General features: G+C 42.5%; 3 protein-coding genes across 10 annotated transcripts in view; 1 reads left to right on the plus strand and 2 right to left on the minus strand.

Moving 5' to 3' along the window:
- LOC134210894 (monocyte to macrophage differentiation factor) overlaps positions 1-12,959 on the plus strand; it is a 36,620-nt gene extending 23,661 nt beyond the window's left edge. For all 8 annotated transcript variants that reach the window (XM_062687314.1, XM_062687312.1, XM_062687313.1 and 5 more), the window contains 3 exons: positions 10,454-10,904; positions 11,014-11,373; positions 11,440-12,959. In XM_062687314.1, the coding sequence (XP_062543298.1) occupies positions 10,464-10,904; positions 11,014-11,373; positions 11,440-11,721 (1,083 nt within the window). In that variant the 5' untranslated portion in view covers positions 10,454-10,463 and the 3' untranslated portion in view covers positions 11,722-12,959. The remainder of the gene's footprint in view (positions 1-10,453; positions 10,905-11,013; positions 11,374-11,439) is intronic.
- Positions 12,960-20,453: 7,494 nt separating this feature from the next.
- Positions 20,454-21,704, minus strand: LOC134215159 (uncharacterized). Its single transcript, XM_062694405.1, has 3 exons — positions 21,397-21,704; positions 21,053-21,175; positions 20,454-20,973 (listed from the first exon to the last, which is right to left on the minus strand). The coding sequence occupies exons 1-3, from the start codon at positions 21,519-21,521 to the stop codon at positions 20,838-20,840; spliced, it is 384 nt and encodes a 127-aa protein (XP_062550389.1). The 5' UTR covers positions 21,522-21,704; the 3' UTR covers positions 20,454-20,837.
- Positions 21,705-22,190: 486 nt separating this feature from the next.
- On the minus strand, positions 22,191-23,165 carry LOC134210892 (cilia- and flagella-associated protein 20-like). The gene is made up of 2 exons (XM_062687304.1): positions 22,890-23,165; positions 22,191-22,834 (listed from the first exon to the last, which is right to left on the minus strand). Exons 1-2 carry the CDS (start codon positions 23,163-23,165, stop codon positions 22,253-22,255), a joined length of 858 nt encoding a protein of 285 aa, XP_062543288.1. The 3' UTR covers positions 22,191-22,252.
- Between the last annotated feature and the right edge of the window lie 836 nt (positions 23,166-24,001).

Raw genomic sequence — 24,001 nt, forward strand, 5'->3', positions numbered from 1 at the left:
GACGTAGTCATCTCCTCCGCTGCCTTGACTTTCACTGCCTGTACTCTCAGCGCCATTCAGATGTTCCTCGTAGTGCTGCTTCCACCTTTCGATCACCACACGTTCGTCCGTCAAGATGCTCCCATCCTTATCCCGGCACATTTCGGCTCGCGGCACGAAGCCTTTGCGGGATGCGTTGAGCTTCTGATAGAACTTGCGTGTATCTTGAGAACGGCACAGCTGTTCCATCTCCTCGCACTCCGCTTCTTCCAGGCGGCGTTTCTTCTCCTGAAAAGGCGGGTCTGCTGTCTGCGCTTCCGTCTATAACGTTCCACGTTCTGCCGGGTACCTTGCTGCAGCGCGACCGCCCGCGCTGCGTCCTTCTCCTCCAGAATCTGTCTGCACTCTTCGTCGAACCAATCGTTCCGTCGACTTCGACCCATATACCCGACGTTGTTCTCCGCTGCGTCGTTAATGGCTGCTTTAACTGTACTCCAGCAGTCCTCAAGAGGGCCCCATCGAGCTCACCCTCTTCCGGCAACGCTGCCTCGAGATGCTGCGCGTATGCAGTGGCGACATCAGGTTGCTTCAGTCGCTCTAGGTCGTACCGCGGCGGTCGTCGGTACCGAACATTGTTGATGACGGATAGTTTTGGGCGCAGTTTAACCATCACCAGATAGTGGTCCGAGTCGATGTTAGCGCCACGATATGTCCTGACGTCGATAATGTCGGAGAAGTGCCGTCCATCAATCAGAACGTGGTCGATTTGTGATTCTGTCTGCAGTGGTGATCTCCAGGTGTACCGATACGGGAGGCTGTGTTGGAAGTAGGTGCTACGAATGGCCATATTCTTGGAGGCGGCGAAATCAATTAGTCGTAGGCCGTTTTCGTTCGTCAGCCGGTGAGCGCTGAACTTTCCAATAGTCGGTCTAAACTCCTCCTCTTGGCCAACCTGAGCGTTCAAATCTCCTATGATGATTTTGACGTCGTGGCTTGGGCAGCTGTCGTACTCACGTTCCAGCTGCGCGTAGAATGCGTCCTTATCATCATCAGTGCTTCCGGAGTGTGGGCTATGGACGTTGATTATGCTGAAGTTGAAGAACCGGCCTTTGATCCTCAACCTGCACATTCTTTCATTGATCGGCCACCACCCGATCACGCGCCTTTGCATATCGCCCATCACTATGAAAGCTGTTCCCAGCTCGTGTGTGTTGCCGCAGCTCTGGTAGATGGTATGATTACCTCTAAACGTTCGCACCATTGATCCCTTCCAACAAACCTCCTGCAGTGCTACGATGCCGAATCCACGGTCCTTGAGCACATCGGCGAGTATGCGTGTGCTCCCGATGAAGTTGAGAGATTTGCAGTTCCACGAACCGAGTTTCCAATCGCTAGTCCCTTTTCGTCGCAGTGGTCTTCGCCGATGGTTCCGGTCCGTACTCTCTTGTTGATTGTTCGTTGCTTATGATTTTTTAAAGGCTGGCTTGCAGGGCCTGACACCAAACCCCCTAAATTTCCGGAGGACCATTCCTCCTTATTTCCGGTGGACCATGGTGCACAGTTTCACTTAGAGTCCCTCGCTGGCACTCGGACGATGATCAGCCGCCCCTAACATGGAGAACAGACGCTGTTGTGAGCCGATCCTGACATGGAGACAGACGCTCAATAAGATTTGCACCTCCGAAGAGGAGCAAACCCCCCCTTCCCTGTCAGCATACGACCATAGTTCCCACCGGGGTTGGTTACCCGATCTTCCCTAAGGTTGCTCGTATCCCGGCCAGCACCGCGGGGAGGTAGGGATAGGAGTTGCTGGGTAAGAGGCTAAGGACCGCGAGATGGGGTCTATTTTATTCCTTCAGGTACGCGAAGTACCAATGGTACGCTTTACCCAGCATTTGCCGTGCCGTTCTGTGGACTTCTTGAAATACAAACACGCACTAATTAACTCATTTTCCAACCACATAAAGCTGAACACATTATTTCTAACAGGCACTCTCTATAGCACAATCCCGGATTCCGCGATTATTCTGTGTTCTAACACAAAACACAAAAAACTTGCACTGATGATCCCCAGCGCAGCAGAACCGGACATTTCAATAACCGAGTGATCGTTCTGCGTCCAACACAAAAGATGAACAAACTTTCACTCAGAACAAGGAGAATTTGATCCAATAGATGAATTTAAAGTTGAAGCAGAATTCTCGCTTGACATGTGAAAAGGGTCTACATGATTAATGCAAGCATTGAGAAAATGCCGCTCGAAAAAAATCAACACAGTTTCAATTTCCAATTCGCAGGCTTATGATATTTCGAGCCGCAAAAACTTCTAAAAGCACATAATCAACACTGTTTATTTATCCATAACCTTAATTGCATAGACATTTTTTTTTCTCCGGAATAGGTCTTCTTGATAAGTCTGTTTCCTTGACATTTATAGATCTTGTTTATGGCATTTTTAAATGTAAACATGGAAATAGCGAGCCAGTGACAAGCGTGGTGTCATCATCATCAATAGACATAGACGCTGTCATCATTGAAATACAGAATGAAAAAAAATATTGCCCGGGACATCCTGGCTACGATCTGGCGATGGGCTAAACAATAGAATGTCAATACCCTGGGAATTAGGCTTTTTGAGAGAGAGAATTTTTCTCCCTAAGCTCGGGCCGATGACGGTTTGGAAAAAAAAGTCCCGTTATCGGCCCCGAAGTTGGAGGAGGCTTATTTCTGACAGAAAAAAATGAGTGGCTTGGTGGTTTTTAGGGTGTACCAACACATATTTTGAAAATAACATGTTATACACACTTAACTCATTTCACCGTATTCGGTAAATTTTACCGAAATCTCAACAGCAGAACTGTTCGGTAATTTATTTTACAGATTTTTTGTAATTTTTTCCATTGCTCAACTGTCAAAATCACCGAAAATCAGTTAAATTATTTACCGAACAGTTCTGCTGTTGAGATTTCGGTAAAATTTTACCGAATTCGGCGATTTATTTTAAGTGTGTAGGCCTAATCGAAAATAGTTTTTTCCTAACTAATTTAATCGAAAACACGGCAAATTTTTATACGATTTGTAGCTAGGGTAAAATGCCCAATAGTGGACCCCCTAGTAGCGAAATTTTGCTCTTCCTGGCATAAGGAGTGGAAATTTTCAAAATATTAATTTTGCGTGATATCTAATATCAAGCTCTGCATCTCCTCTTCACGATACATACATGAAACACTCAAATACCCGACGTTATTCGTTGAAATTAACATTTTAAAGTCTGACTGAATTCGCCCTATAGTAGACCCCCTGGGGTCCATAATAGGAATTTGCTTCCCTATAGTCGACACTCCATATGGTTTTTATGTTATTCATCTAATTTTACTTTCCATAGCATTTCCAATGCATGTAATCAAATCATAGGACTGTGAGGTAGGTTCTCCCGATGGAATTTCATAGCAAAATGTTTACAATGTGCTGTAATAATGCAAAAATGGCTGGAGGGTCCACTATTGGTTGGGGGTCCACTATTGGGCACTTTACCCTATTAGAGGATACTATCCCAGATGGCATAATCGGATTTTACTTTTTATTTCTAGACCCTTATCGATTGTTAAGCAAGAATTATGCCTATTTTTTTAAAAAGACAGAATCACCGTCTTCGACCAGAGGTCGCACAGACTGAACACTTAACATCTAGCATGAAACAACGGACAACACTCAATGGACCAGTGGAAAACTTCTCGCTTCACGATTTAACATGTTATACCCAAGTTTCTTATTTTTTATGATATCCCAACCCGGATCTTCATGCTCATACCCCAAACCCGGACTAAGTCTGAGTCTTAGTCAGAGAAAATAAATAATAACCTTGGTCTCCAACTGCTGCTGTGTGTTGTTGACGTCACATCAAAAACGCCACCCAATGCATAGTAATTATGGAAAGACTAACACAGATTTGATATTCAAATTCATATCAAAACTTATAGATGAATATCTTGAAATATTACCCCAAGGTAAAGATATCAGAATCTCAAACTCAGTTTTTTAGACAAAAGTTCTTTTTTAATCTCTATTGACGGTTAAATGTTGTATGATGTAGAGTAGAGAGATTATATCCCAAGTTGATATTGCACAGCAATGCATACGAAGGAAATTTTTGAAATTTGATGAAGAACGGTTAGCAGTTTATGGTTGGACTTTTATTATACTACTAGCAGACCCGACGAACTTCGTTTCGCCTAAAATTGATTTATTCTCTGATTAGTTCTGGAGTTATGCAGAAATGTCTGTTTCATTTGTATGGGAGCCCCACTTATCAGAAGGGGGTTCGAACCACGACAGAAACATATCTTCCCTTGCAAAACCTCCACATGCCCAAATTGGTTCCATTTGCTTGATTAATTCTCGAGTTATAAAAAAAAATGTGTGCTTCATTTGTATGGAAGCCCCCCTTTCCAAAACGGGGACGGGTCTCAAACCATCTCAAGAAAAATTCAGGTGAAACTTACGTGTCCGGTGAATTCTATCCAAAACACAGGTAGAACTTACCTGATTTTCACGTAGAATAAAAATTCTATCAAAAAATCAGCTAAAAGTTACGTGAATTTCAGGTGGAAAAAATCTACGTACTTTTTCAGGTGGAAACAACGTGCAGATTTTTTTGGGTGTGTAGGATTGAATTGCCAATATAAGCTGCATATATGTACAGCTCGCAGAATTGCGATATTCAAAATGGCGACGAATAATTTTTATTATATATATATATATATATATATATATATATATATATATATATATATATATATATATATATATATATATATATATATAATAAAAATGAAATGGTCTGTGTTCGTATCCGCATAACTCAAAAATGGCTGGATGGATTTTATTCATTCCTCCAATATTTACATTCGTTATAGTTTCCGACGGGTTTATATGATATTTCGTAATGCGAAAATTATTAATAAAGTTGAGTGAATCGTAAAAAACTAAAATTAAGATTCGTATGGAAATTTCGCACGCGCATTTTCGCCTACTATGCAGGACAACGTCTGCCGGGTCGACTAGTTGTTAAATATACAAATGTTTTGAAAAGTCTTCAAATGTCTTCACAAAACAAATTGTTGTACAGAAAACGTCTTCAATAGCCTTTCACTTGGTGTACAGAGTAACGTACGGCCGACCAAAAAATACACTGGATAAGCTCCGATGTTTTCAAACCCCATAAATTATGTAGCCGGGCAAGAAAAGATAACGCTACTACATGGCAACTTTTTTAGGTCTCCTTGGTGTAATCCGCATATTAAGAACTCCTACACTGGAAAGGCCCAAAAAGCTACCAGGCGGAGGAATTCATGTACGATGTTCAAAATTGATAACAAATGTATAAATTAACACCTAGCAGCTAATGAGATTGCAATCAAGACATCATTATCAGTTGTGTAGTTTGACTTACTGAATCCAGTTCCTGTATTCATTCCGAACATGTTATCTTTCTCGAATCAATGCCTTATCTAAGATAATGTCCAAACCAGATTTTGAGTAGAATCATCGCCTTTGTATAAAAGTAAACGTTTCTAGTTGATGAATGGACTTTGTAAAACTGGAATTCTTGTAATGTGCTGCTGAAGAGATAGATATCACTAGACATGTTAATAATCCCAAATAATGCCTGTCTGAATTCAATCAAACTGGCACCATAAAAATGTCAAACTCGGTAGCAAGATAAGAGGAATCGAGATTCCGGCTGTAAATGTCATCAATAAACGATTTAAATTAACGACATGATAAGAGAAACTGTGATTGAGCTTTGTACAGGTTGTCTGCAAATTATCCGTCCAACAAAATACGTTTGCAATTATATTTTTGAACAAATTGAAAAACCAGCATGCATTGCATATTATGGTGATTAGATTTCATAAAACATGCTTGATTTATTCATTTTAAAATGCCCAAAAATGTTCAATATGGATCAAGACGAACAATTAAATCAATTCAAATCCGATGAGACCGAAGGCCATTCCTTTTTGTTCGAAAAATCAGGAAAAAGCATTCACAGGGTTTGAATCCAAAGGAGAATAAGAAAATCTCTCACTTATCATGTGTAGCTGTTACGATAATGAACTGATTCGGGGGGCAACATTCCATGATAAATTTCTTTTAATAAGCCCCAATTGCGGGGGCACCGGTTCTGATGATGCATTTACACTTGTTTTACACAGCTGTGCGAAAAAAAAATGCTCCCCAACATAAAATGAGCGAGAAAAACGTGTTTTATCACACCCCCTCGGTGGGGGCTGCCTATCCGAATCAGTTTTTTCTACTATTTATATAAGTGCGATAGTTTTGGTTTCATGGCTTGTTATGATTCGAAGAGGTTTTGGCCTCTCTTATCGTTGTTCGTTATCTATCGAGAGCGATTTCTGCTAACCCTGACTAAGACTAAAGAGCTGAGCAGAATAATATGCAAACGTATCTATTCTGCTCAGCTCTTAACAGTCCTTTTGTCCATGAAATGACACCCAGTAGAGTAAAGGATGTATTTTGGACGACCCTTACGGGGGCTCTTATTTTGGACAACCAAGAGGAATTTGCACTCAGTGGTCCAAAATATGAGCCGTCGAACTGGTGGTCCACAATACCTCCCTTACCCTATTGCCAGAACATCTGTTACAGCAATAGAGGTAATAAACTATAGAGGACGATTGTCGCTGCGGTTCCCTTTGCTATAGTCCCCAAACATGTTTGGTACCTATCTGTCAAAACGTACTGATTTTTCCTTCGAGCCCATTTAGTGCCCTATCCTTGCCAGCAAAAGATGTTTCGCCAGTGATGACAGCGAAAATCTTCCTCTATACTCCATTGCACAGTGACATCACGCACGACTTTTGACAGGTACTGGTCCTGTTGTTTACAGAAGACTTTATTTTAATTTTGAGATTCTTCTATGATTTTTTGGATTTTCTGATCGATAATTACCTAAACTTATCGATAATTACCAATATTTGAATGCGGAATGCACAGAATGTCTTCAACATCGTGCAATATGCAGATTTAATTTGGATAAAAAAAAATTCTAAGTCCGAAACGTAAACAACAGGACCAGTACCTGTCAAAATAGTGAGGTTAGGTTTGCCGCGCGCAATGAACTATAGTTTATCACCTCTATTGTTACAGCCTGCTGAGTTGTGATGCACACTGAGTCATCATTATTGTAGAAGCAAACTGTCAAAATCTGTACGGATAATTTGCAGTAGATGATGTTGATTCATTTAAAACTAATTTTAAATGGTAATAGGAAGCACATTCACCGTCGTTCAACGGTATAGTGTTCCATTCGCGTTTTCACAGTTATTAATGATATTATTTATTATTTATTCAGACTAAGGCCTAAGAGGCCTGTGCGGTATATAAGAGGCTTCTCCATTCGGCTCGGTCCATGGCTACACGTCGCCAACCACGCAGTCTACGGAGGGTCCGCAAGTCATCTTCCACCTGATCGATCCACCTTGCCCGCTGCGCACCTCGCCTTCTTGTGCCCGTCGGATCGTTGTCGAGAACCATTTTCACCAGGTTACTGTCCGACATTCTGGCTACGTGCCCGGCCCTCCGCAGTCGTCCGATTTTCGCGGTGTGAACGATGGATGGTTCTCCCAACAGCTGATGCAACTCGTGGTTCATTCGCCTCCTCCACGTACCGTCCGCCATCTGCACCCCACCATAGATGGTACGCAGCACTTTCCTTTCGAAAACTCCAAGTGCGCGTTGGTCCTCCACGAGCATCGTCCAGGTCTCGTGTCCGTAGAGGACTACCGGTCTTATGAGCGTTTTGTAGATTGTCAGTTTGGTACGGCAGCGAACTCTATTCGATCGGAGCGTCTTGCGAAGTCCAAAGTACGTACGATTTCCAGCCACTATGCGTCTCCGAATTTATCTGCTGGTGTCATTTTCGGCAGTCACCAGTGAGCCCAAGTACAAAAATTCTTCTACCACCTCGATTTCGTCACCACCGATGCAAAATCGCGGTGGGTGGCTCACATTGTCGTCTCTTGAACCTCTTCCTATCATGTACTTTGTCTTCGACGTGTTGATGACTAGTCCGATCCGCTTAGCTTCCCTCTTCAGTCTGATGTAGGCTTCCTCCATCTTCTCAAAGTTACGTGCCATAATATCTATGTCGTCGGCGAAGCCAAATAGCTGGACGGTCTTATTGAAAATTGTACCACTCGTGTTATTCCCTGCTCTTCGTATTACCCCTTCCAAAGCGATGTTGAATAGCAGACACGAAAGACCATCACCTTGCCGTAACCCTCTGCGGGTTTCGAAGGGACTCGAGAATGCCCCTAAAACTCGAACTACGCACATCACCCGATCCATCGTCGCTTTGATCAACCGTGTCAGTTTATCCGGAAATCCGTGTTCGTGCATTAGCTGACATAGCTGGTCCCGATCGATTGTATCATATGCGGCTTTGAAGTCGATGAATAGATGATGTGTGGGCACGTTGTATTCGCGGCATTTCTGCAGTACTTGGCGAATGACGAACACCTGGTCCGTGGTGGAGCGTTCGCCCATAAAACCCGCCTGGTACTGCCCCACGAACTCCCTTGCAATTGGTGCTAGTCGACGGCATAAAATTTGGGAGAGCACCTTGTAGGCGGCGTTCAGAAATGTGATTGCGCGGTAGTTGCTACAATCTAGCTTATCGCCCTTTTTGTATATGGGACACACTACACCTTCCATCCACTCCTGCGGCAAAACTTCCTCCTCCCAAATCTTGGTAATGACCCAGTGCAGCGCTCTAGCCAGTGCCTCACCACCGTGTTTAAATAGCTCTCCTGGTAGTTGGTCAACCCCAGGGGTTTTGTTGTTTTCCAGCCGGTCAATCTCCTCCTGGATTTCCTGGAGATCCGGAGCCGGTAAAATTATGTCCTGCGCGCGTTCTCTCAGGTCCATCACCATACCGCCATCTTCGTCTGCCACATCGCCATTCAGGTGTTCTTCGTAGTGCTGCCGCCACCTTTGGATCACCTCACGCTCGTTCGTAAGAAGGTTCCCGTTTATGTCCTTGCACATATCAGGCTGTGGCACGTGGCCCTTACGTGAACGGTTTAACTTCTCATAAAACTTTCGTGTGTTATTAGCGCGGTACAGTTGCTCCGTCTCTTCACGGTCTCGATCTTCCTGCTGGCGCTTTTTCCTCCGGGAAATCGAGTTCTGTCTGTTCCGCGCCTGTTTATATCGTGCCTCGTTCGCCCTCGTGCGGTGTTGTAGCAATCTCGCCCATGCTGCATTCTTCTCTTCCACTAACTGCTCACATTCGCCGTCATACCAGCCGTTTCTCTGATCCGGGGGCACCGTGCCAAGTGCAGCGGTTGCGGTGCTACCAATGGCGGATCGAATATCTCTCCAGCCATCTTCAAGAGACGCTGCGCCTAGTTGCTCTTCCATTGGAAGTGCCACTTCCAACTGCTGCGCGTATTCTTGGGCTAGTCTACCGTCTTGTAGCCGCCCAATGTTAAGCCGCGGCGTCCGACTTCGACGCGTGTTGTACACCGTCGAGAGTTTTGAGCGCAGGCATATTGCAACGAGGTAGTGGTTGGATTCAATATTCGCACTGAGGTAAGTGCGGACGTTCGTGATGTCGGAGAAGAATTCACCGTCGATAAGAACGTGGTCGATTTGGTTTTCCGTTTCTTGGTTAGGTGATCTCCATGTTGCCTTGTTGATATTTTTGCGGGGAAAGGAGGTGCTTCGGACTACCATTCCGCGGGATGCTGCGAAGTTTATGCATCGTTGGCCGTTGTCATTCGATACGGTGTGCAGACTATCCGGTCCGATGACCGGTCTATACATTTCCTCCCTTCCTACTTGCGCGTTCATGTCACCGATGACGATTTTGACGTCCCGCAGCCCATCGTATGTCTGCTCCAGCTGTACATAGAACGCTTCTTTCTCGTCGTCGGGTCTCCCCCCCCCCCCCCGGGTTATTAATGATAGTTAGACCCGAATAAGTGGCTTTAAGTTATATGTACAAAAATAAATCGTTAAAACGCTAAAATTGATTTTATGATTGTAAAAAAGGAGTCAAGATGAATGCATACAAAGATTGCACAAAGGCGTGAATAAGGGGATTCTTTTTCTACCGCCTTGCAGTTTAGTATGTACATTACGGGATTTGTACCCATCCACCTTCATCATGGTATGGTCTCAGATTTTGACCCATCTTTTGCCTTTTTTTAATAACAAAAAATCACCTGTTCACTTCTTATTGCCACTACTTCTTCTTCTTATTGGTATTACATCCCCACACTGGGACAGAGCCGCCCGCAGCTTAGATGATATAGTGCTTCAAATTGACTTATTTTCAATTGAATTTTTCGTTCAATTTCTAAGCCGCCTTCCTTTTTATTTTTCCAATATGCAATGGCTATTTAGATGTTAACCACTCATGTTTTCCCCTTACCATTTATTTCAGCTGGATCGCAATGCCAGATGGCATTATTGCTCGACACGGACTATCTTCCAATGCAGTACAAGAAAACGGAAACATTTGCAATGGAGGAAGCACAATCACACAGCTTTATCAACAGCAGAAGTTTCACAATGACTCGCCACCGGTCTCGGAATCTTCATCACCCGCTAAAAAGTCACTTCCTACTACTCCGACGCACATCTTCGGCGGCGGACCGGGCTCCAGCGGTGTGGGGGCAAGTGCAGGCACTTGCAACGGGGAGTTCAAGCTTTGCGGATACGATGGCGGAAACGGAGAGGACTGCAGTGGAACGACACCGGCCGAAATTTTTGGCATATTGGGATTTTGGCTGAAACTGCGACACGATTTGAAATCCGTTCCTTGGAAGCAACTGAGGGCTATTAAGATGAAGAATGCACGTGCCGCACCAGGCTGTGCTTACATTCCTACTAAGGTAACCGTTTTTTTGGAATATGCGAACTTTTTTTCTGGAATACTGTGCATTTTGCGCCAACGTACCCTTTGATTCAAGACTATATTTCATTTCTATTTCTTTTGTATAGATTGAGCACATTGCCAATGTTTTAACTCATGGTCTTTGGGTGCTTCCATCGGTGTATGCCGGCCTGAATCTGTTCTTCCGAAGCGGCACATCAGCCCAGATAGTCTGCTCAATAATCTACGGAATTGCGCTGACGATGCTGTTCTTCGTGTCAACATTCTTCCATTGTGTGTTCTATTGCAATCGGAACCGCCAACTGAAGGACGTTTTGCACCGATGTGATAGGGCAATGATTTACATTTTCATCGCTGGATCGTACTACCCGTGGCTTAGCCTAGGACACACTTCTCATCCGCAGATTGTATCTGTGGTGAAGTGGTGTGTTTGTGTTATGGCCGTTCTAGGAATCATTTACCAACAGGTAGGTTGGGGAGTTCATAACAATAATTTAACGTGTTTCGCTGAATGTTACTTTACTCCTTTTCAGGTGTTCCATGAACGATACAAATGCCTGGAGACGTTCTTCTATACAGTTATCGGTGTGGTTCCGTCTTTGGTGATTATCTGTTGGGGTCATGAATTCACCGGAATGACTGAACTGAAGTTGGGTGGTCTCCTATACATAATAGGAATTGGTTTCTTTAAGTCGGACGGAATATTCCCCTTCGCTCATGCGATTTGGCATTTATTCGTAGTCATGGCTGCCACAGTGCATTATTTCGCGATACTCAATCACCTTTACTCGGTGGAAGTTGGAGGCGTTGCTTAGAATAAGAAATTCCTCCATCAACAGAATGTGCTCTCGAATCAGTGATATTATCGACGACCACCAAATATGTGAACGTTTGTATGATTGATTTATGGTAATGTGCTTGGATGCTATTGTACTGTATTGTTCTCTGTTTAAAGAGAACATCTTCCTTCGGTTGGGGTAAACATCACTATTGTCAAGCTCTAAATGTCATTACCTATAGGTGTTCAATATTCCTGATTATTACACACAGGTACAACAAGAAATAGCTGTAAATGCACATATGTATTAGAGTCAAAGTATATTCTTCAAAGACAAAACATGTAATATTCGGTCATAATTCCAATCAGTGCTATGAACAGTCTTTTGCATTCATTTGTATAATTTTCCGAGAACTTTTTTTTTAACAGCGCTTAAACATAATCTGAATGCTAAAATGACATTATGTCTAATGACACATGACCTTTCGTTAGATTTCACTCAGATTTTATGTTTAAAGTAGGGCATGAAGCATAATTAATTTGTTGAATTATTTCGAAATGAATTAAACTTTTAAGAGAAGTTTTGGTCAAATTAGTCAAATGATATGCCAATAGCACTTTACACTGATTTCAATTCTCGCATGATAATATTCTTTAATGTACAGTAAGCTAGATTTCTAATGAATTACTTTTTTGCTTTTGAAAAATATACAAAAAGTAACCAAAAGACACGTAGATCCGTTACCAAAAAATATCCATTTCCGATAACCAACCACCAACCACAACATGTGGAAATAGCCTCCCATTAGTTTTCTATCATAGAGGAAAATTGTGATACTCATGTTTGTTTTAGTAATATTTAAACCACATTTTAGATTTACTTTTTGTTTTCTACGTGGAAGAAAAACATTGCTGAACATAGGTGATACAAAATGTTGGAATTGACATCGTCTAGATATTTACAGCACACGCTGTTCGAAAATAAGAAATACTCATTAAAAGTAATACAGAATGAAATGGTTTAACCACAATTTATTTCAGCTCTGCAGGGAGGAAACGCAAAGATTATAGTAAACCAACATGTATCAAAGTTTTTTTGCTGGGTATGGTCTTTAACTACAATATAGAAAACATGCAACTGTACCACCAATAGTATAGAGAAAGTTACTATTTTGAACTTATTCTGTAGACAAACTCCCCCTTTAACTGAAATAGACTTTCTGTCGAATACTACGAAGAAATATATGAAGTAATAGTTTACATTGAATAACAAAACAGACTTTTAATTAGTACTTCGAAAAGATTGATTTTGAAATCCTATGTTTTTCAATAGAAAAAGTAAACCATTTATCACACCTCGTTATATCCACCTCGGCTCCCACAAATTTTAGTCTTCAGTATCATTAAAATTTGTTGGTCAAATACAGTTAACGTTGAATAATCAAAACTAGAGATGGGCGTTCAGATCCGGGAACATTAAAACGATCCGGATCTTTAATGTGAGTGATTGATTCGTACCTCTTTTTTTAAAGGCAATTGTTGTAAGGCAATGACAAAATATTGTTGTTGTTGTTATTGATACACAATCGATTTTAACGATAAGTAAACGATGGATGGCTCTCTCCCAACAGCTGATGAAACTCGTGGTTCACTCGCCTTCTCTACGTACTGCCCGCCATATGCACCCCAGAATAGATGATCTGCTGGACAGGACAGAAAGTGTGGAAAAGCGGCCATCGAGCGGCTACCTTCTGCCAAGTGGCACCACCAACGAGGCGGGAATCGGCTTCATAGTTTTGGGCAAGATGCACCATCGCGTGATATGGTGGCAGCCAATCAACGGAAGGATGCGCAAGCTGAGGATAAAATGCCGTTTCTTCAACTATAGCATCATCAAGGTGCACTGCCCACAAGAAGAGAGACCCGACGACGAGAAAGAAGCATTCTATGCCCAGCTGGAGCAGACATACGATGGATGCCAAATCGTCATCGGCGACATGAACGCACAGATAGGCAGAGAGGAAATGTATAGACTGGATAGTCTGTATACCGTATCGAACGACAACGGTCAACAATGCATAAACTTTGCAGCCTCCCGCAGAATGGTAGTCCGAAGCACTTTCCTCCCCCGCAAGAATATCCATACAAGGCCACATGGAATTCACCTAACCAAGAAACGGAACACCAAATCGACCAGGTTCTAATCGACGGTAAATTCTTCTCCGACATCACCAACGTACGCACTTACCCCATTACAAATATTGAATCAGAGCCCTACATCGTTGCAGTATGTCAAAACTCTCGAGGTGTATAACAAGGCGGTAGACTAGCCCAAGACTACGCGCAGCAGATGGAAGTGGCACTCCCAACAGAAGAGCACCTGTGCTCTTTGGCTTAAGAGATATTCGATCCGCCATTGGAAGCACTGCAACCCCTGCACTAGGTCCCAGGAACAAAGAAACGACTGGTATAACGGCGAATGTGAGCAGTTAGTGGAAGAGAAGAATGCAGCATGGGCGAGATTGTTGCAACACCGCGAACGAGGCACGATATAAACGGGCGCGGAGCAGACAAAATTCGATTTTGCAGAGGAAAATAGCCAGCAGGAAGATCGAGACCGTGAAAAGACGGAGCAGCTGTTATTTATTTATTACCAGACTAAGGCCGAAGTGGCCTGTGCTATACACAGAAGTCTTCTCCATTCAGCTCGGTCCATGGTTGTACTTCGCGAACCACGCAGTCTGCGGAGGGTCCGCAAATCGTCCTCCACCTGATCGATCCACCTTGCCCGCTGTGCACCTCGCCTTCTTGTTCACGTCGGATCGTTGTCGGGAACCATTTTCACCGGATTACTCCGACATTCTGGCTACGTGCCCGACCCACCGCAGTCTTCCGATTTTCGCGGTGTGAACGATGGATGGTTCTCCCAACAGTTGATGCAACTCGTGGTTCATTCGTCTCCTCCACGTACCGTCCGCCATCTGCATCCCACCATAGATAGTACGCAGCACTTTCCTTTCAAAAACTCCCAGTGCGCGTTGGTCCTCCACGAGCATCATCCAGGTCTCGTGTCCGCAGAGAACTACCGGTCTAATAAGCGTTTTATAGATAGTTAATTTGTTCCGGCGGCGAACTCTATTCAATCGGAGCGTTTGTCTGTCAGAGTACTCTTCAACGTTGGCAAAGAAATTGGACACACAACGAACTTGGACGGTGGCTTTTTTCCATAGTTCCAAAAGTTTCTGGGCGAGCGTGGTTCAGAGGTGAGGACTAAAGTCGAGGCTTCATTCGCGTGATGTCGAGACTTACGTCAAATCACTATTCACAAAACGCACATCTGTACAGAATAAACCTTGTCGATAGCAACTTATGTAGGTGCGGAGCCGGATATGATGACATCGATCACGTAGTTTGGTCCTGCTCGGAAAATGACGCATCTAGAGAGCAATTATTGGATACCCATGTGGCCCGAGATAAACAACCCTTCAGGGAAGTTCGAGGTGTTCTGGGAGATCGTGATGTTGTCTATATGCAGGCCATTTATAATTTTCTTTGTGCTTCTGACATCAAACTTTACCATTTTGTTTTTTTTTTCTTTCTTCGAAGTTTTTTTGTTTAATCTCTGCCTTTTTGTTCCGTAGAGCTCCATAGCTCTTGCCATCCAGAAGATGCTCCCAGTCGAATTCCTCGAGCACGACGACACGCCACATCGTCACTGATGCCAAATGCCCGGATGAGAAGCTTAAATTTCCTGATCCCAAATCCTAAGCCCCGTCCATCCTTGAATATTGTAAGCTAACCTCGAGTCACCACGAGTACGCTGGCTCCTACCCCTCTCTTATTCACTTATAATAAAATGATATTGATTGTATATATCACAATGAACCATGGCTCCGTAAAGTGTTATACATGCCTGAACCTACCAAATGAACGAACTTGGTCAATCGGAGCGTTTTGCGAAGTTCAAAGTACGTACGATTTCCTGCCATGATGAGTCTCCGAACTTCTCTGCTGGTATCGTTATCGGCGGTCACCAGTGAGCCCAAGTACACGAATCCTTCTACCACCTTGATTTCGTCACCATCGATAGAAACTCGTGGTGGGTGGCTTACATTGACCTCTCTTGAGCCTCTTCCTATCATGTACTTCGTCTTCGACGTGTTGATGACTAATCCAATCCGTTTTGCTTCGCTTTTCAGTCTGATGTAGACTTCCTCCATCCTCTCAAAGTAACGTGCCATGATATCAATGTCGTCGGCGAAATCAAATAACTGGACGGACTTCGTGAAAATCGTACCATTCGTGTCAATTCCTGCCCTTCGTATTACTCCCTCTAATGCGATGTTGAATAGCAGACACGAAAGACCATCACCTTGCCGTAACCCTCTGCGCGTTTCGAAGGGACTCGAGAATGTCCCTGTCCCTGAAGCTCGAACTACGCACATCACCCGATCCATCGTCGGTCGCCTTGTGATCAACCGTATCAGTTTATCCGGAAATCCGTTTTCGTCCAGTAACTGCCATAGACGGTCCCGATTGATTGTATCATATGCGGCTTTGAAGTCGATAAATAGATGATGTGTGGGCACTAGGGTGGTTCAAAAAATCGATTTTGCTCCACAGTGCTCATCTGATTCTTTACCATGTTCTGAGTGTCCTCTGAAAATTTGAGCCCATTTGGATTAAAACTGATTTAGCACAAGCCGTTTCAAGTTTGCATGCAAATTAGTATGGGGAAATTTATTTTTTCATTATACTGGTAATGACGTTTCCCCATTAAGCGCAGGTTAAAAGAAAACCTACATAGCTAAAAGGGATACTCAACAGCTTTCACCCAACGAAAACCGCATGTTGATTAATCGTCCCAATAATTAGTAATCGATTTTAAAACAGGTTGCGAATTTTTAGTCATGATCGTTAAACTTCTTTGAGGGCATCACTGAAATGTGCAGTGCAACATAGTAGCCTGAATTTGTGTGTGCTATCTTTCGCGCCACGAGCAGCAATGTTGCCTGTTGATGAGTTATGCAATTAGCTCCAGAAAACCACGGTATAGATTAAATTCGATTACTAATTATTGGAACAATTAATTGAGATGCGGTTTTCACTGAGTGAAAGCTGTTGAGTATTCCTTTAAGCTATGCAGGTTTTCTTTTAACATGCGCTTGATGGGGAAGCGTCATTAACAGTATAATGAAAAAATAATTTTCCCCATACTAATTTGCATGCAAACTTGAAACGGCTTGTGCTAAATCAGTTTTAATCCAAATGAGCTCAAATTTTCAGAGGACACTCAGAACATGGTAAAGAATCAGATGAGCACTGTGGAGTAAAATCGATTTTTTGAACCACCCTAGTGGGCACGTTGTATTCGCGGCATTTCTTTTCTGCAATACCTGACGTACGGTGAACACCTGATCTGTGGTAGAGCGTTCACCCATAAACAGGCTTGGCATTTGCTCGCACAATGAGCTCAATGAGCAAAAAAAAGTTCATCAAAAGTGAGCAACAACATATCACGGATATGATCAAAACATACAAAAAAAGATGCTCTTCGTTGTGGGAAAAATGAGGAGCGGCTCTCTTTGAGAGAAACCTTTTGTCTCAATGAGCCTCTCTGAGGAGCATCATTTTTGGTGTTCTTTCGAACTGAACGTACAGTTAAATGATAGCACACTTCTGTCAAACCATCGCTACCCGCACAACAGTCTTACAAATTCGTACTTTTATGAGACCAGCATAAGAATAGGGACCGTGTATAGCATCCATGAACGGGTAGAAATGAACACCATTCTATCTTTACATTAATTATTTACTGCTTCTAAGCAACAGGCAGCTTGATGTAGGTAATTTAACATTTATCTAGTTAACAATTACAATTTGAAGTGCAAAGAGATTATTGACGAAATTATCTTATACTAGACGAACTGTCCGATCTCTCTCGGGTTTTATTTTTGATCTGTCAATCATTTAGTTGATTGAGGCGTCGCACTCTAGATCGATTTCAGTTCCGAGTTTGATGGCTTTCTTCAGAACTTATTAATCCGTTGCATTTAGACAACTTCCCAACTTTCCTCAGCAAATTGATCAACTATTAGTATGTACAAATACAGTTGATCCCAAGACGAATCGATTACTGAGAGAATCTTGTAAATTGGTCCACTCGTTCGTGATTTATATTGCCTCAAAGGAAATGCAAACTCATTTTTGTATATAGAGACTAGTTGAACGTACCCGAGCTTGCTCGGGGTTGTATTATTTTGCATTCCTGTCAATTGTTGTGTTCATTGCAGCGCCGCACTCTAGATCATTTTATGTGCGATCGCATTGGGTTTTCTCCCAACTGGCCCTAATATTGTATTTAGACAGTTTTCCACCAGATTTGCAAACTTTTTGAATACACAGCGGAGCCCAAGCCGAATCGATTGGTGAGGAAATCTTGCAAATCGGTCTTATTAAACCGCATGATCCCAGTGTATACCATTTTGACCGATAAATACAAGATTTGTTCGACTGCTTCAATTTTGATTAAAATATACTAAGCTCTTTCAAGAGAATGTCTTCAACGTGTAAAAATAAAATGAAGCAGTCCTTAACCCGCATTATGACAGTGATTGAATTGTTTTCTAAACAAACACGATAAATACAATTACCTACTGGCTACCCTTTAGATTAGCCAACTAATGATCATAAATTTATTCGCCACCACCAATTCCGTCCTTCGAGAAAAGAGGCTCAAAGATACTCAATGAGCAACTTTTTCCTCACCTCATTGAGTCAAACCATTTAGTTATCATTGAGAAATGAATATATTTCGGAGCAACCCGAAAAAAAGAGAAGCGCAAAAGTACAAAAGAGAAGAGCAAAGATTCGTGTGTCGAGAGCAGTGAGCATTTTTTTTCTTCTCCTGATTTGCTCTGAGGAGCATTCCATCCCTGCCCATAAATCCCGCCTGGTACTGCCCCACGAACTCTCTTGCAATTGGTGTTAGTCGGTGGCATAAAATTTGAGAGAGTACCTTGTAGGCGACGTTCAGCAATGTGATTGCGCGGTAGTTGCTACAATCGAGCTTATCGCCCTTTTTGTAGATGGGACACACGACACCTTCCATCCACTCCTGCGGCAGAACCTCATCCTCCCAAACCATGGTAATGACCCAGTGCATCGCTCTAGCCAGTGCCTCACCACCGTGTTTAAACAGCTCTCCTAGTAGTTGGCCAACTCCAGGGGCTTTATTGTCTTTCAGCCGGATTTCCTGGAGATTCGGAGCCGGAAGTCGCATGTCCTGCGCGCGTGCTCCTAGGTTCATTACCATACCGCCACCGTTGTCTGCCATATCGGCATTCAGGTGCTCTTCGTAGTGCTGCCGCCACCTTTGGATCACCTCACGCTAGTTTGCTGTACCGGGCAATAACACACGAAAGTTCTACCAGAAGTTGAAGCGTTCACGTAAGGCGCGTGCCACGTCCCGATATGTGTAAGGACATTAACGGGAACCTTCTTACGAACGAGCGTGAGGTGATCCAAAGGTGGCGGCAGTACTACCTAGAACAACTGAATGGCGATGTGGCAGACGAATATGGCGGTATGGTGGTGAACCTGAGAGAACGCGCGCTGGACATCATTTTACCGGCTTCGGATCTCCAGGAAATTCAGGAGGAGATTGGCCGGCTAGAGAACAACAAATCCAAGGTTGACCAACTACCAGGAGAACTATTTAAGCACGGTGGTGAGGCACTGGGTAGAGAGCTGCACTGGGTCATTACCAAGATTTGGGAGGAGGAAGTTTTGCCGCAGGAGTAGATGGAAGGTGTCGTGAGTCCCATCTACAAAAAGGGCTATAGCTGGATTGTAGCAACTACTGCGCAATCACATTGCTGAACGCCATCTTCAAGGTACTCTCCCTAATGTTATGCTGCCGACTAACACCAATCGCAAGGAGTTCGTGGGGCAGCACCAGGCGAGATTTATGGCTAAACTCTCTACTACAGACTAGGCGTTCGCCGTACGTCAGGTATTGCAGAAATGCCGCAAATACAACGTGCCCACACATCATCTATTTATCACGAGCCTGTGACAAGCGCGGTGTCATCATCATCAATAGACATAGACCGCTGTCATCATTGAAAAGTAGTATGAAAAAAAAATTGTGCCCGGGACATCCTGGCTACGGTTTGGCGATGGGCTAAACAATAGCATGACAGTAGCCTGATTTATCGACTTCACAGCACCATATGACAAAGTTGATCGGAACCAGTTATGGCTAATGCACGAAAACAGATTTCCGTATAAACTGACACGGTTGATTAAAGCGACAATGGATCGGGTGATGTGCGTAGTTCGAATAGAGGGAGCAATTCCTATAGGATTGTTCGGAGATATTTCTGAATAAATTTGCGAAAGAATGCCTGGTTTGAATCTATGGAGAAATTTTAGATAAACTGAAGAAATTCCTAAAGGAATTTAGGATGGATTTCCCAATGGAGTTCCCGAAGTATTTCTCGGAGTTATGGAAGAAACTCCAGGAGAAGTTTGAGAAATCCCCGGTTAATCAGATCAAAAGGAATTCTTGTAGGTATTTCCTAAGAAGTTCTAATAGCAATTATTCAAATTTTTGAAGAACAATTCTCATTTTTTTTTTTCAAGGTCAGGTGAATTTCTTAGATATTTTTTTGTCCGGAGTCCAAAAGGAGGAGGAGTCCAAAAAAAGAAATGTGATCTGCGACAATTTCGTTCTGACCTCTTGAAGATGACAACTTTTTATATCTTACGGATTCCAAAATATCTTATTTAAATCAGCATGAACGTCGAGCTGGTGAGCACCAAATACGCAATTTGTATGAAAATCACTACTTGCTCCTACGATTTAAGGTCCCGAGAGGTCCCTAACGGTCCGATAGGAGATCTCAACTTCTCAGACAAATCTTTGAGGACGGGAACATTTGTGAGACCCAATTGTTCAAATCGGTTCACTAACGGCTGAGAAATATCGATTTGAAAATAGCGTTTCGACTGTTTGAGAGGCTTGCTTGTTCGAGTGTCAATATATAATATTCGTAAAGCGTAAGTGGGGGTCTACGCTGTGACGATCTATCTTCAAGAAAAACAATGTTTCGATCTTATCATTATTTTGTTCAAAATAACTATTGTCCATTAGTACACTGGAGCATTCATGATGTCATGTAAACGGCTGGTCTGCTTATTCGGGAGGCGGAAAAATTTGTCCAGCACATACTCGATTTCCTTCCGGGTGTGTAATGGTGGCCACAGCGTCGTGATGGCAAAATGTCTGAAAATGTAGAACAATATCTCGATAAATGGTGGCTTAATCAATAACATTAATTATTGTGAGTAAACCTCTCACTAACCTATGAAAACGCATAGAATCGTAAGCCGAATTCTGCATCAACTCCAACATTTTCAACTCGTATTCGAATTGCTTATCATAACGCAATTTGTCCTTGTGGTAGCGCTGACGACAAACAACGGGACTGCGGTAAAAAGAATTGCAATTTACATATTGGATAATATTTTAATCAATCTGACGTAATGCACGAGTGTGAGGCTTTCTTCTATTCACTATCCTCTTAAGGTTGTCTGTAACAATTACAGATAGAAATTTCTTTGCATATACGTCAACAGTTTTTTCTTAACTACGTTAATTTTATCTTAACTACTATTACCTGCGTAACACAGGTCAGGTTTTACTTACTAGGTGACCCTGAATTTGGAATAGTCGGGATAAACACTATCATTGGAAATTTTCGATCGTGAAGCTGACGCAAACTGCACCGATTTTCGATTCGCTGCACTAACACGTTTCTTTCTGCCGACCATGCTGGAAGATAGCGCGTAAATGGCAAGCGGGATCTTCTGTCGAACCGTTTCAGCCGCTATCGATTTCGCCCACTGAACTACTAATTTCGGTGGCACAAAGTCTCTTCCTTGTGCGATCGATAGAGCCAATAAACAACCATCGTTCGTTGTCCAGGATACGAGTTCATCAATAATTGAGTCAAATGTTAATGTAGGTCATTTTACAGTGGTGATGATTTGGGTAAATATGATTCAAATATGATGAATAATGTTGTTAATGAAACTACTGTTCCCACGTTAAATAAACGAGATGCGTATGTGACGTACCCACAAAAGTCGTTATTACATTTCGTTTTATTTCATACAGCTGGTCAAAACCCTGCCTGTTTGTCACAGGGCCTGGAACGCAGAACAATTCCGCTCTTTATCCAATATCCAACCGGATCGCGATGCTTATCCCGCAGTGGATTTGTTTATTCACAGCATAATTCTGAAAACTAAACAAAAATGAATGACTGCGTGCGTTATGGTTCTGTACATCAGTCTGCATATGCATGGGTTGCATTAGAGCGTGAGGGTTATGCCATAGTTCAATGTACTGAATGCATTTCGTGCATGTTTGTTCCGATGCTTCCATACTCCATATGGGGAATAGTCAATCAAAAATAAAAATAATTTTCGAAGTGGTATATACTTTCAACTAGTAATTTTGATACGAAACTAATGATGGTAATAAATTACTATTGCCTAACTTAATATTGTACAGCTATTTCAGAAGCCACAGTTCCTGGTATAGTTTCGGGTGCTTCTTCCGCATATTCTTCAAGAGGTACAGGTAAATCCGCATCATGCAATATTTCCGTATTTTCGAGATTTATTGGTTCTGCTGGAATTTCTACAGGGGTCTGCATGATACTTATTCTACCAGTTGTTTGGTTAACTTCTTGAATACCCGTTGCCGTCACCGGTGTGGTAGGTCTGACTGTTTCTACAGCTTCAGCGGGCTTCTTTCCACCCCTGTTCGATAAGTGAGTAACTTTGCAAGGCCTCAGTGGAGGGTGCAAGCGAAGTTGTGGAGGCAGTTCATCGTCCTGGTAAAGTCTATCGCAAAAGTAGACCCGTTTCACGCGTACGTTTGCATGAATTTGTATTCGTACGGCTTCGATATAGTTGGTGCCATAAGCACGCCTCGTGAAATCTGCTAGATTGAACTGAATTTGATTCCATCCGGGAGTGAGAGAAAGAGGCATGACGGTACAGAAGTTATCCACCCGTGTCGCACTCTGATAGTTTGACGCACGGAAGCGTCGAAGAAGGTTCCGGTCGTCCAAAATCTATTGAAAAATGTAGTTTTACACGTTGAAGAAATATATGTGAACCAAAAATTACCTGTATTTCAAATGAGAAAAACTTTTTTAGATTTTTAACAAGTAACACTAAAAATGGTAGTTTCACGCCAAGAGATGGGCAAGGTGACTTTGGTGCCTCCATATATGTAGTGGCAACGTTGGCACCCATTAACTCAAAAGACATAAGCTTCAGTTCCTCATCCGTGACCCTTTTGGCGTGGCCGTTCTTCGTGACAATGTCCCAAATTTCAAGTGGCTTGCTACCGCTACTACTGAATATCGTCAAGAAACCGCATTGGTACGTATTTCGGAACATAGTCAGGTTAAATAGTTCTTTGACCTGATGAAGTTAACAGAGATGAAGTGTTGAACTTATGACATACTTTGATGCTCGTAAATATGAAAAATATGAACTTCTTCGTTTGCTTCCGTTTTAAAAAGTTTTACCTGGAATGGTTTCACCCTGGTTTCACCAAGGAAAGTGATATTATAATCCAATGGAATTGAACTAAAAATAAAATTAAATGAAAAAGCACTAAACTCGTCTTATGACAGGGGAAAAAAGCCAACCAACATATTATATGAGTTGGAACAGTTTTTAAATGTGAACTGCCCTAATGCTACATTTTATCATATTCTTAGGTTGGATCAAACATTAATTTCAGTTAATAAAAAAAGTTCTATTTACCTGATGCTGAAATGAGAGTTCAAGAAATTCAAATTCAACTTTGCTTTAAAAAAAGTAAATTCACATAGATAATATTATATAGATAAAATGATAATTAATTTATATATTTCACAATGTATCGGGCTTTTTCAAAACTTTTGGAAATAATTGGGATGTACAATTGCAAACAACCATTTTGAAAAGATGGATAAAATAATATCTCACATATCTTGGAAAGTTCCCATCTGGAAGACATTGAGACATAATTCGAACAGTTACCTGCACTCTCAGAATAAGCAGCAAATGCGAATGGGAAAGCGCCGAATGTTTTTCCTGATAAGCAAACGACGTGACGATGTAAACGTTATGCACAAATACAATCTTCGCTTCTAGTAAGCTAGTAGTTAAGAATTATAATGATTGCTATCCGGACTGAGAGAGCATGGTGAGAGAAGGCGTGTGATTAGGGGATAATGGTAAGAAAC

This window comes from Armigeres subalbatus, chromosome 2 (genome assembly GCF_024139115.2).
Source record: "Armigeres subalbatus isolate Guangzhou_Male chromosome 2, GZ_Asu_2, whole genome shotgun sequence".
Taxonomy (NCBI): Eukaryota; Metazoa; Arthropoda; class Insecta; order Diptera; family Culicidae; genus Armigeres; species Armigeres subalbatus.

Coding starts and splice junctions, on each gene's coding strand:
- LOC134215159 (XM_062694405.1), bottom strand. CDS start 21,521: ATGGTCGGCAGAAAGAAACGTGTTAGTGCAGCGAATCGAAAATCGGTG. Junction 21,176..21,396: donor TCCAAATTCAGGGTCACCTA/GTAAGTAAAACC, acceptor TTTTTACCGCAG/TCCCGTTGTTTGTCGTCAGC. Junction 20,974..21,052: donor GATTCTATGCGTTTTCATAG/GTTAGTGAGAGG, acceptor CTACATTTTCAG/ACATTTTGCCATCACGACGC.
- LOC134210892 (XM_062687304.1), bottom strand. CDS start 23,165: ATGTTCCGAAATACGTACCAATGCGGTTTCTTGACGATATTCAGTAGT. Junction 22,835..22,889: donor TTTTCTCATTTGAAATACAG/GTAATTTTTGGT, acceptor ATTTTTCAATAG/ATTTTGGACGACCGGAACCT.